The 13,023-nt window shown below is 42.1% G+C and overlaps 1 protein-coding gene across 1 annotated transcript in view; it reads left to right on the plus strand.

Annotated features, from left to right (window-relative positions):
- LOC119813648 (NACHT, LRR and PYD domains-containing protein 1a-like) overlaps positions 1 to 13,023 on the plus strand; it is a 70,355-nt gene that overhangs the window by 44,466 nt on the left and 12,866 nt on the right. Inside the window, 9 exon segments of the mRNA XM_038329044.1 lie at positions 3,898 to 3,980; positions 4,526 to 4,625; positions 5,772 to 5,995; positions 10,990 to 11,055; positions 11,058 to 11,099; positions 11,102 to 11,235; positions 11,237 to 11,248; positions 11,769 to 11,894; positions 12,749 to 12,890. Coding sequence (XP_038184972.1) covers positions 3,898 to 3,980; positions 4,526 to 4,625; positions 5,772 to 5,995; positions 10,990 to 11,055; positions 11,058 to 11,099; positions 11,102 to 11,235; positions 11,237 to 11,248; positions 11,769 to 11,894; positions 12,749 to 12,890 — 929 coding nt within the window.

A 13,023-nucleotide genomic window follows, 5' to 3' on the forward strand; every position in this document is an offset into this window, starting at 1 on the left:
ATTTTCCCTGCTTCTTTATATAGGCATTTAGTGCTTTCAACTTTCCTCTTAACACTGCTTTCATTGTGTCCCATAATTTGGATATGCTGTGTGGTCAATTTCATTGAATTTTAGGAAGTCTTTAATTTCTCCCTTTATTTCTTTATTGACCCATTGATGATTCAGGTGAGCATTGTTTAATTTCCATGTATTTGTGGACTTTCTGGAATTAGTATTGCTGTTGAATTCTAGTTTTAAATCATGGTGATCTGATAAGATACATTGGGATATTCCAATTTTTTTTTTTATTTGTTGAGGTTTGTTTTTTTACCGAGTATGTGGTCAGTTATTGAGAAGGTTCCATGAGGTGCTAAGAAGAAGGTATATTCTTTTCTGTTTGGATGGAATATTCTATAGATGTCTGTTAAGTTTAATTAAGTCATAACATCTGTTAGCTCTCTCATTTCTCTGTTCATTTTTTGTTTGACTGACCTGTCCAGTGGTGAGAGTGAAGTATTGAAGTCTCCCACTATTAGTGTGTGGGGTTTAATGTGTTACTTAAGCTTTAGAAGTGTTTCTTTTACATATGAGGGTGCCCTTGTATTTGGAGAATAAGTGTTCAGTATTGAGATTTCCTCTTGAAGAATTTTTCCTATGACTAATATGAAATGTCCTTCTTTGTTTCTTTTGATTGATTGTAGCTTGAAGTCTATTTTGTTAGATATTAGGATAGCTTTTTTCATAGATCCATTTGATTGGAATTTTTTTTCCCAACACTTTACTCTTTGGCGATGTCTGTCTTTGAGATTGAGATGTGTTTCTTGTATGCAGAAGAAGGATGGATTCTGTTTTTTTATCCAGTCAATTAGCCTGTGTCTTTTTATAGGTCAGTTGAGTTCATTTATATTAAGGGATATTAATGACCAGTGATTGCTATCTCCTGTTAATTTAGTTTTCGTTATTGGTGATGCTAATTTGTGTGTTTTTCCTTTCTTTGGAATTTGTTGCTGTGTGATCATCTATTGTCTGTGTGGGTTTTTTTTTTGTTTTTTTTGTTTTTTTTTTTTGGTTTTTCGAGACAGGGTTTCTCTGTAGCTTTGGAGCCTGTCCTGGAACTAGCTCTTGTAGACCAGGCTGGTCTCGAACTCACAGAGATCCGTCTGCCTCTGCCTCCCAAGTGCTGGGATTAAAGGCGTGCACCACTGCCACCCGGCTATTGTCTGTGTTTTTGTTGATGTAGCCAACTTCCTTGGGTTGGAGTTTCCTTCTAGTTCTTTTTATAGGGCTGGGTTTGTGGCTAGGTATTGGTGAAATCTAGTTTCTCAAGGAATATCTTGTTTTGTTCTCCTATGGTGATTGAAAGTTTTGCTCAATATAATAGTCTAGGTTGTCATCTGTGGTCTCTTGATGTATGCATAACGTTTGACCACAATCTTCTGGTTTTTATTGTCTCCAATGAAAAGTCGGGTATAATTCTGATAGGTCTGTTTTTATATGTTACTTGGCCTTTTTCCTTTACAGCTCTTAATATTCTTTCTTTATTCTGTATGTTTAGTGTTTTGATTATTATGTGGTGAGGGGACTTTTTTTGATCCACTCTGGTTTGTGTTCTGTCCGCATCTTGTATCTTCATAAGCATATCTTTCTTCAGGTTTGGAAAGTTTTCTTCTATGATTTTGTTAAATATATTTTCTGTGTTCTTAAGTTGAATATCTCCTTCTTCTATAGCTATTATTCTTAGGTTTGGCCTTTTCATAGTGTCCCGTATTTTCTGGATATTTTGGGTTAAACTTTTGTTAGATTTAATGTTTTCTTTGACTGATAAGTCTATTTTCTCTATTGTATCTTCAGCACTTGAGATTCTCTCTTCCATCTCTTGTATTCTGCTGTTTGTGCTTGTGTTTGTGATTCCTGATTGTTTTCTCATGATTTCTGTTTTTATGATTCCCTTAGTTTGTGCTTTCTTTATTGTCTCTATTTTAGTTTTCAAGTCTTGAATAGTTTCTTTCATATGTTTGATTGCTTTTTCTTGGTTTTCTTTAAGAGATTTGCTCATGTCTTCCAATTTTTTTGTTTGTATTTTTCTCCATTTCTTTGAGGAAATTTCTCATTTCCTCTTTAAGTGTTTCAAACATTCTCCCTGCAGTTATTTTTTAGGTTATTTTCTTCTGTTTCATCTATATTTGGTTGTTCAAGTCTTGCTGTTGTAAGGTCTCTAGATTTTACTGGTGTCGTGTTGCTCTTTGTGGTGTTGTATGTGTTCTTACCTTGTCTACTCATCTTTTCCTCTAATTGGTGTGCTTGGGTGTGTCTGTGATTCTGATGATTAATCTTCTAGGTGCCAGTGGATCCAAGGCTCAGATGGTTTTTCCTTGTGGTGTAGTCAATGCCACAGTTCTAGTTACCCCGTTGGTCACACTGTGTTCCTGCTGGTCACTCAGTGCTCCTGTGCATTGTTCCACTCCCATGGAGTTTGCTGTTTCAGGCCTGCTCTGGCCCAGTTTGTTGGCTCAGACCTGTTTCAGTAAACATCCCTGATCTGGCTCCATTCCTGCAGAGGTCCCTGGCTTGGGGTTGGTCCTGCAAAGGTCTCTGGCTCTGATCTACTCCCTTGGAGGTCCCAGATTCATGTCCAGACCTGCAACAGTCTCTGGCACTGGCCCACTTGCTCAGTGGTTGTTCCCTATACCTGTTCCTATGGAGTTTGTTGTCTCAGGTCTGCTCAGGCCCAGGTCACTGGCTCAGCCCTGCCTCTGCAAATGTCCCTGGTTCTGAATCCGCTCCTGCTCCCATGGAGATCCAGACATAGAGGCTTTAAGAAAGCAGAGAGATTAGCTCCATTGAGAGACAAGAAACCATGTGTGAGACCATCTGCTCTGCCTCACCATCACCAGGAAGCTCCACAGAAATGCAGGTTCTCAGACCCCACTCCATCCCTGCTGACTCAGAATCTCAAGACGGGCAGCTTCTTTCAGTGAACTTTCTGATTTAGCCTGTACAGGTGACATTTTTAACACAGTGACTTGAGAGACACTGGTCTAGATGTGAGCAAGAAAGAGTGACATAGGAGGGTCATGAGGTGAACAGGAACCAAAGCAAGGTCTATGGACCAATGCTAAGGACCTTCTTTTTTCTCTCCAGAGAAAATGAGAGGCAGCCCAGTGGTTCAGTCATGAAGGGGCATCTCCACCCAGTTTATATGGCCAGCTACTATGTAGAAAATGATCAAGAAGGGACCAGACCTGAAGCAGGGATGCCTGCCAGAGGTTCAGGACAATGCTCACTCCATCCTGGGACAAGAATAGAGTATGTGGGGGCGGGGAGAATAGAGAACAGAAAAGAGAGATTCAGAAGGTCATGTCTAGGTGATTGGCATTCAGGGCGAATGATTATTTGTTTTGTGCAGCTTTAACACATTGTCTGACACTGGGTATTTATCATAAAAAATTGAAATTATTTTTTGCAGTTCTGGATACAGAGAAGGGAAAGTGCATGAACTCTACATCTAAAAATCCTTCTTCCTGTTCCATCTGAGGGATGAGAGTGAAAGGCAAAGGTGACTTTTGTGACAAGTCCTGTCAGGGCACAGGAATCTACTCCTGTGATGATGTCATTAACCCCTTCATGGCAGCAGAGCACTCGCGACCTCATTGTGTCTTATCCTTCATCCTGACACACTGTGACATTAGGTGTTAACTTTCTAATAGGTAAACACTAGGGAACACATTCAAATTAAAGCAAAGAAGGGGTCAAGATGATCTCAGGTCTGGGTCATGGATACCTAGGAGAATAGGGTCTTCATGGAGTTCTGGACCAGAGAAGAAGCATATGACTGAGTCACATTTCAAAGACTTAGATTTTATGTGGGAATATCATGTTTCTCCTGACATCTGAGGGGAAAAACATATCTATGTTTAGGAAGCCACATATACCCGAGGACTCAGATGAAGAAGAAATGTGTGAGACCCCGATCTCAATCAAGCAGCAGAGACTACAGTCAGGTACGTGAAGGGTTCAGACCCAGAGCGTCATGACCGTTGGATGGAGGGGCACCTGAGGGAGGAAGTCATCATGTTTTTCTTTAAATTATTTTGTTATCTTTTTAGAATTTCAAACATGAGTAAGAGTGCTGTATTTATATCATTTCTACCCCTCTATCTGCCGACTCCAAATCTTGTGACCACCCACAACCAACACTTCTGGATCAATAGGAAATGAAACACAACAACTAGATTGGGATCAGATATTGGGGTGCTATGGTTGCCCAAATGCAACTAGCAGTAAGAAAACAATACTATATGTTTGTGAGTATACATATGTATGATTGTAGATAGATAAATGGATGGATGGATAGATAGATAGATAGATAGATAGATAGATAGATAGATAGATAGATAGATAGATAGATAGGTAAACTCAGGAAGTGGGCTGGTCAACCCAGAAAAGAGATCTGAGGAGACACAGAGCGAGCACTGCCTGGCCTCTTCTAGAAGAGGAATACTTGCACAACTGGATCCCTTCCATCCATCTTCCCCTGCCTCTCCAGGACATAAACACATGAAGCCACAGGGGACTGATGACGACTTCTGGGGTCCTACAGGGCCTGTGACTACTGAGGTGATTGACAGAGAGAGGAACTTGTATCGGTGAGTGAGTTCTTCCTGGCAAAGGTTGGCTTTCCCCAGCACACTTTCCACGAGGGATCCCCCACAGATAGCATCCACCTAGTCTCTGCTGTGTCTCTTCCTCACCCCACCAACTCAGGAAGCAAGGCTAGGACTGGAATAAGAAGTTTAGTTGTTATAAAAGATAATAGGGAGTTTTTTCTTAAAATTTTCAGATATTTACAAAACTGGAGAGCACAAGAACTTCTCTGTCCAGTTACTCAGCTCCAGCAGCCATTTTTCCAAGTTCATTTCAACTCCTTACATTCCCCATTCATCATCACTGTCACAGCAGTGTGAGTCCAGGAATCAGGTGATTTAAACATAAACGTTTCACTGGAACCTCCCACAGTTAAGACAGAACCTCATCTTCCTTGATCTTCACCCACAAACATTTACCTAGGACCTCCCCTGTATGTAAGACAGGACCTCGTCTTCCATGACCAGCACACCATTACACATCAACAGAGCTGATGTGAGTCCTTCATTCCATCTAAAAACAGTCCTGGGTTCAACTTTGCTTATTATCTTGTGGTTTTTCTGCAGATTATATTATTCATGTTTTAATGAGTATCAGGCTCCCTCATTATATTCGGGTTTCCTTTGGTCTCTTAACTTCAGGAACATAAAACCTAAAAACTGAAGATGAACCTCAGTGGTAGAACCTTTGTCGAGTGTGCAAGGTCCTAGCTGGATCCCCAGAACTTAACACACACACACACACACACACATACACACACACTCACACATACACACACACACACACTCACACATACACACACACACTCACAGAGAGAGGGGAGGAGGGACAGAGAGAGAGAGAGAGAGAGAGAGAGAGAGACCTATTTCATCATCACAGGAATATCTAACTCCTGCAGGTATGTTACTTGTAGGTTTGCCTTAGATCAATCAGTACTTACAGGTCTACAAGATGATGTCATCATCCCTCTGTACAGATGAGGATTTGGGGGTTAAGTGACTTAGCCAGGGATCCACATATAGCTAGAAGTGGAACCAGAACTCAAACCATCTGGCTCAAGTCTGCAGGGTCCGCAGTCCTGCACTGGGTCTGCACCTAATGGAAGAGCAGAGCTGGTGTTCACTGGTGTCTGTCTCTCCCTCTTCTAGAGTTCAATTCCCTGTGCCTGGTTCCTACCACTGTCCCAACATAGGACTCTCCTTTGTGGTGACGAGGGCAGTGACCATCGAGATTGGATTCTGTTCCTGGAGCCAACACCTGAACCAGACTCCCTTGAAGTACAGTCACATGGTGGCTGGGCCTCTGTTTGACATCAAGGCTGAGCGGGGAGCTGTGGCTGCTGTGCATCTCCCTCACTTTGTGAATCTCCAAGGTAACCAAGGGAAGGATAAGGAGTCAGGTGGAGGTGATGGGAGGACCTGCCATGTCCTATAGCAGAGCACAGGGTGATGGTGATAGAGAAAGATCTATGACTTCCTTAGTGAGGCAGAGCAGACTGTGAAAGTGGACACTGAGTTGTTTTCTCATCCCCTCTTTGAAGCACGTATCTCCCAGCCTTATGATTTTCTTTCTTCTTTACCTTATGGAGTCCCTTAGTGGAAAGTGATGACCTCAGTAGCAAATTAGTTGATGATTATTAAATGTTCTTTACACATCTAGTCCCTCGGGGGCCCAGCACAGAACTGAGAATAACTGAGAAATTTAAAGGGATTGTTGCAATGTAAGAGTAAGAAAACTAACAAGAATCATTTGGTATTCAGGGTCTCTCAACACTGTGAGCCATTACACTGCTACAGGCAGGGAGAAAATGATGTCACCAGATTCCACTTGAGAACTGGAAAAACAGAAGGGAACCTAAGAGAGAAACTCATAAAGTGTCCCAACCTCCATGATTTCCAAAGAATCCTTCTGAAGATTTTTTTATTTTTATTCATTCTTATCTCATAACATACATCTCAAACTGCAGCCTCCCTCTCTCCGTTCCACACAGTTTGCCCTCCCCTCCCCTCTGTTTTCCTTCAGAAAATAGCCAGGGTCAAAATGATATCAACCAAAGACAGCATAAGAAGTTGCAGTAAGACTAAGCACAAACCCTCATATCAAAGGTAAATGAGGCAATCTGGTAAGAGGAAAATGGTCCTAAGAACAGGGAAAAAACAGTCAGAGACAGCCCACTCCCACTGTTAGGAGTACCACAAGAACACCAAGCTAAACAACCACAGCATGTGACCAAAAAGAACATTGTTTTAGTATATAGAATATTCTTAGTGACAGATCTCATAAAGAAAGCCATTACTGTATGTCTGTAACCAAGAACTCCTGGGGCTGAGGCAGGAGAATTTAGAATTCAAGAGCAGCCTGGACTAAGCAGCCAGACTATGCCTATGAAAGAAAAAAGCAACAACATGAAGGAACAAGGTGTTGTACAGTGGCTTCTGAGACCAACTTCCTCTCCTGCTTCAAGGAGCACAGCCATCTGCTCCCCATAGCGACCAGGAGAATCCAGTTCACTGCAGATGGGGATGGTGTTTGTTCATGGTGATGGAGATGAGGAGTAGGTCCAAGAAGGAAAACCTGATAGTTGAAGAAGTCATAAAAACTAAAGTAGAAGAAATTCAGACAGTTCCAGCTGATATAAGAACCATGAATAGAAAGCAAAGTATCCCTCAGATTAAAAATATTCTCATTTAATGCCAAGCCCCAAGAAGAAAACAAATGAAGATGAAGTAAACAAGCAGGACTCGGTTGAAAAGAACTCACAAGACAAAGAAAGGCAATAGTTACATTCATAAACTCATGAGGTCTTGCACTCCAGACCCTGACACAGGAGCGCTGATACCCAGATGGTGACTTCCCAGTGTGCCTAAGGAGGCCAGTCAAGCAGGTCCACACAGAGCTCCTGGTCTCTCTAATAACAACACTTCCTCAGTCACCACTCCAGCTCTTCCCTGCAGGCCACCACCTTTCCTATTTCCTACCCCCACTCTCAGATCAAAAAATTACACAGTTGGAAAAAATATAAATATATATGATATATATGATTCTGTTAAAGCTTATAGAAGACTGGAGAACAGTCACAGGGTCTGGTGGTGGCACATACCTGTGATCCCAGAGTTCTGAAGGCTGGGCAAGAGTAGGGTGACTTCTACCTAGAGATATATAGTGAATCCCTGTATCCAAATCCCAAAAGAAGAAATAGAAAAACTTACCAAGTCATCTCAGATGCCTCAGGAAATTTCTGGTCTTAACAAAGGAAGTTCATCCCCCCCCACATTCCCCTCAAGTCCTGAGAAGGTTATGACTAGAGTTTATCCTAGCAAGAAGGGAAGTTGGAGAGGTACAGCATCTTCTGGGACTCTGAAAATTGGCACAGCACAAAGCATAGGCAAGTCAAGGGTCTGGTGCTGGGGCTGAAGCTGACCTAGAGAAAGTCAAGGTTTCAAGGCCAAGATCTGTCACACATAGGGCATTTCAGTGCAATGTGGTTCTCTATTTCACCCTAATAGGTAAAACTATTAGCTAGTATGTCATTGAGGGAAATCCTAAACTGTATATAACCTCATGCTGGAGCAATTTTATTGTCTTATTTCTTAATAATTATTGATTCCAAGCAATCACCTAAGAAAAATAGAAATGTTCCCTGCTAAACAATACACACTGCAACACTGTTTGTCATGGTGCAAGTTGAAGCAAACTCAGTGCAGAAAGGACAGGCAAATGGTGGATGGCAGAGCAGTGCCTCCATTAGCAGGGGTCACATCATGGTGACAAGTTACATTCAACATCGTGATTCTATCCAGTGTCAACTTGAGACCCAACACATCACTAGAAAGTTTCATAACTTTCTACCTCATGTCTCTAAAGTTTCAGCTTTGTCTCATAATGCAAAATACAATTTCAAAGGTCCCCATAGTCCTTAATAATTCCAACAGTTTAAATGTTCATAAAGACTATCTCTTATCAGATATTCAAGGCAATGTCTTAAATATAAGCTTTTATAAAATAAAAAAACAAGATACATTCTTTCAACAAACAATGGCACAGAATAAAGATTGCCATTCAAAAATAGAAGAATCAGGAAATCAAATGATCAGACCACAACAAGACAAAACTCTGTCAGCATAAACACCGAATCCTGCAGCCTCATAGCTGGCTATTGAACGCATGATGTCATTCACTGGACTCCAAACAACTCCACCCCTCCAGTTCCATCACATGAAGCACACATAGCCTTTCCTTAGACCATCTCTCTACTCCTTGCCTAAAACTTTATTTAGCAGAAAATATGTGACTCTGGCTTCTACAACATCCAAGGATTTCCATCCCACCTTAAAATTCACTTTCAAAGGTCCATGGAATGAGCTCTGAGGATCCTTGCAGAATATTTGATACAGGTACATTGACTTTCCTCAGCTTCCATCTGAAACTGTGCAGCATGACTCGGTGATCCATCAATCTAGCATCTTTCAACCCTAAAAAAAAAACTACAGGGATGACACTGCCAAGTTCTCTTGATAGCTTGAGATGTGGCCTGGCCACTGCTCCCCTGGACGATAGTTCTAAGATGTGCTGACCATGGGGAAACACTTCCATGGGCATTTACATTTGTGGAACAGGGAGCACCATAACTGAAGACTTTTCTGCCTTTAAATGAATTTGGATCTTCACAACATGAGCCTACAAAGAGTGAGAGTTTATCCTCAGGACACTTTCCCATTGTCACCATGCAGGGCAGCTTTTCCCTTCGGTGATACTGATCCCTAACAATTACAGCTGATTTTGTATAATTAATTCTGAGTGTTTTCTGTCTTGAAGCTTCTCCTGACAAATTAGCTCCTTATGGTTAAATTCATCTTCACATATTTGGGGCATTAACCCAATAAATCTAGATTCTTGCCTAAACTGTTGGATGAATGGATCCTCTTACCGTTCCCAATAGAAACCTTGCTATTCTCTGCAACAGTGGGCTGGCGTCCACTGTCTCTGTCAGCATTCTTGTCTTCCTGCTTCCACCCAAGTGTCCCCATAAGCTCTGTCATCAGCATGGACGTGAGTTCCTAGTCCTGGCTACAAACTCACATTCCAGCCATAAATAGTTTCCAGAGGCTTAGGAACCACATGGTTGTTTATTACAGCAAAAGCCTGAGTGCCTGGTATCAATATCCTGCCCTGTTAACCTTTCTTATAACTCTCACAAAAGACTTGACCAAAGAAGCTTAAGAAAGAAAGGATTTTATTTTCCTTCCAGTCCAGAGGAACCGTTCATCATGACATGGGAGTCTGAGAACACAGAGCTTGTGGCACCTGGTAAGCCTGTGTGGACAGAGCAAGCAGAGAAAAATGAATGCTCATGCTCTTGTGACCATCTCCATTTTACACAGCCCTGGGTCCTAGTCCATAGACTGGTACTATACACAGTGGATAGGTCTTCCGTACTCAATTGCTCCAATCAGATAATCTCCTCCTCTCATGATGCCCTGAGGCCTACATCCAAGATGATGCTAAATTTACATCAGGTTCACACTTGACATTAATCATTCCAGGGATCTATCCCATTTGTCTTCTTGTAAAAAGATACCCGTGGGTCTCTTTAATAACAGCAAAAACTCTATTCTGCAACTCAGAATTTAGAGAATACTGCAAATCCCAAGACACTGAAGCTGGTGATGGCAGCACCTCAAAGAACTTGCTGATTTCCAGTTTCTGACAGAGGTCGTTGAGGCTGTGTTCTGCACAGCATCTGTGAATGAGAAAATCAAAAACTTCCACTCCACTGTAATGCTCCCCTATCAACTAGCAGGGCAAGGTAAACTGCTTCCAAAGGGTCAGTCTGCATGAGTCGCCACTGGCAGCAGCTCACACTCACCTCCCTGGCACGATGAATGGATAATGAAGAAAGAGCTGAGAGTTGATGAGTTCTGTTACATGAATAAAAAACTTAAATTTTGTATCATAATTTTTCTCATAAGCATCAAAAAGTAAATACAAATGAAATAGAATCATAACCAAAGAGATTTACGGAGAAAGGTTTTATCGGGTCTTAGAGTTTCAGAGGGGGAGTCCATGACCATCATGGCAGAAAGGGGGCAGGCTTGGCCATGGAGCAGTAATACTGAGAAGGAGGAGAAAGTAAAGAAAATTGGAAAACATCCACAAGCCTTTTTGAAATGTCTAAGCCCACCCAAGTGGCACATCTTCTCCAACAAGTAACATACCTCTTACTCCTTCCCAAGCAATTGCACCAACTATGGTGGTCATTTCCATTCAAACCACCACAATCATTTTAAGTCCTAGGGCGCTTATTTTTCTAGCCAGAATGGCTCACAGGAAAACTATATCTACATCTTTAAATCTCTTTTTTCACAGAGGAACAGGTGGGCATCGTATTCCGTGTGGCCCACTTTAAAGAACATGGGATGGTCCTAGAAACTCCGCCAGAGTGGAACAGATATATGCAGTGCTGGAAAACCCAAGCTTCTCCCAGTGGGAGTTCTAATAAGAATGATTCCTGGTTTTGTACGCTTCATCCCCATCACTTCCATCACACTGATCTACTATCGTCTCAATCACAAGGATATGACATTTCACCTCTACCTGATCCCCAATGACTGCAACCATTCGGAAGGTGATACTGAGCACCAGAAAATGAAGCCAGGGGTGGGCTGGCAGAAAGCAATGAAATGTAGACAGTGAGCCCCTTGGGGAGATTCTTAACTGGTAGTGTGGATTACAGTTCTATAAGAAGGGAAAGTGTTTGTGTGTGTGTGTGTGTGTGTGTGTGTGTGTGTGTGTGATTCTGCTCTGTTTTTGGCCCCCTTACACCAGATTCTCCCCCAAATGCCTCTAATGCTCATTTACCAATCTCTGAACATCCTTCTATGACCTCTTTCCCCCATCAGAAGGTGGGAATTCTCCATGCACAAGTGTAGCCAGCTCTTTCTTCTGGTACAAACAACCCTGTTCCCACAATGACATGACAGGGGTCAATTAGTCGAACAATCTGTGTTCAGAAACACAGAGTTGGTCAGGAGGTGTCACCAACCAATCCCCCCAAAAATGTACTAAATGTACTAAATCTCACCTTATTCAGACCAGATGTTGTGACCCAGAAATGTAGATAAATTGCTGTCTGCAATGTTCCCTAGGCCATTGATGATGAAGAAATAAAATTCCGATTTGTTCGAATAAACAAGCCACCCCCAGTAGACTCCCTTTATATTGGTTCCCGTTACATCGTATCTGGTTCCAAGAAGCTGACAATCATCCCAAAGGTGAGCATCCAAGTGTTTGCTACTCTTCAGGGTCAAGTGTCAGGCTTGGTAAACCTGTGGGGCAGGTTACAAGGCTTTGCAGTAAATTGAAATTGGGGAAAAAGCAAATGAGATTTGGAATGAGCAAGAATACATCAAAGTTAGGTGGAAAGCAGTTTAAGGGGCCAAACAGGAGTGTAGGTTGAACCTGAAGAGCGAAGAATTTAGATTCAATATGTCCCAGAGGAGAGTCCAGCGCTTAGAGAGCAAGTCCTGGCTTAGGCAGTGTGAACTGGACTTTCGGGATGAGCTCTCACTCATCCTCAGATGTTGGTGTTTGGATCTGAAGACTCCTGCACATGTACATGTTTAAACACTTAGTCCCCAGTGAGTGATAGCATTTTGAGAGTTGTGGGAAACAAAATATGTGAGACCTGGTTATCAGAAGCAATGTCATTAGTGTCAGGCCTCAGGCTTATAGCCATGCCCTGCTTCCCACCTCAGGTATGATTTGCTGATCCATCTGAGGATATAATGCTCCCGGCAACAATCTCCTGCCACAAAGAATTGACCTCCACCTTATATAATTTCCCACGATGAAACTAAACAACTAAACAAACTAAATCAGCCCTTCCTAAGTTTCTTTCTGTCCGTTTTTGTCAGAGTGATGAGAAAGAATCAGCAGGATGTGGGTCCCAGTTGGGTCCTCAACCTTCTGAGTAAAGTCGTGTATGCAAAGGCTGTGGGTTACCTCAGTGTGAAAGATAGCTAGTATCTAATGTGATGAACAAGATCATTAAAGTATGGAGGTGGGGACAGCCCTCCTTCAAAGGATTGGTAGTTGATCCTCACATAGTAATTCTTTCTCTCTTCAGGAGTTAGAGCTGTGCTACCGGAGCCCCGCGGAATCCCAGCTCTTCTCTGAGATCTCTGTTGGTTACATGGGTTCAGGGATTAATCTGCAAATCAGAGACAAGAAGAATAAGAAACTTATATGGGAAACCTTGCTGAAACCAGGTAAAATTTGTTTAGGTCCAGATACCGCGTAGGTTAAAGAAAGGCAATGAGTGGGGAAGGTGTGTTGTCATTAATTCTTGGTGTCATGAAATGACCAGATTAGTTATGTGGCTTCTGCTAGATCCAAAACAGG

The sequence above is a fragment of the Arvicola amphibius genome, chromosome 4, assembly GCF_903992535.2.
Source record: "Arvicola amphibius chromosome 4, mArvAmp1.2, whole genome shotgun sequence".
Lineage (NCBI taxonomy): Eukaryota > Metazoa > Chordata > Mammalia > Rodentia > Cricetidae > Arvicola > Arvicola amphibius.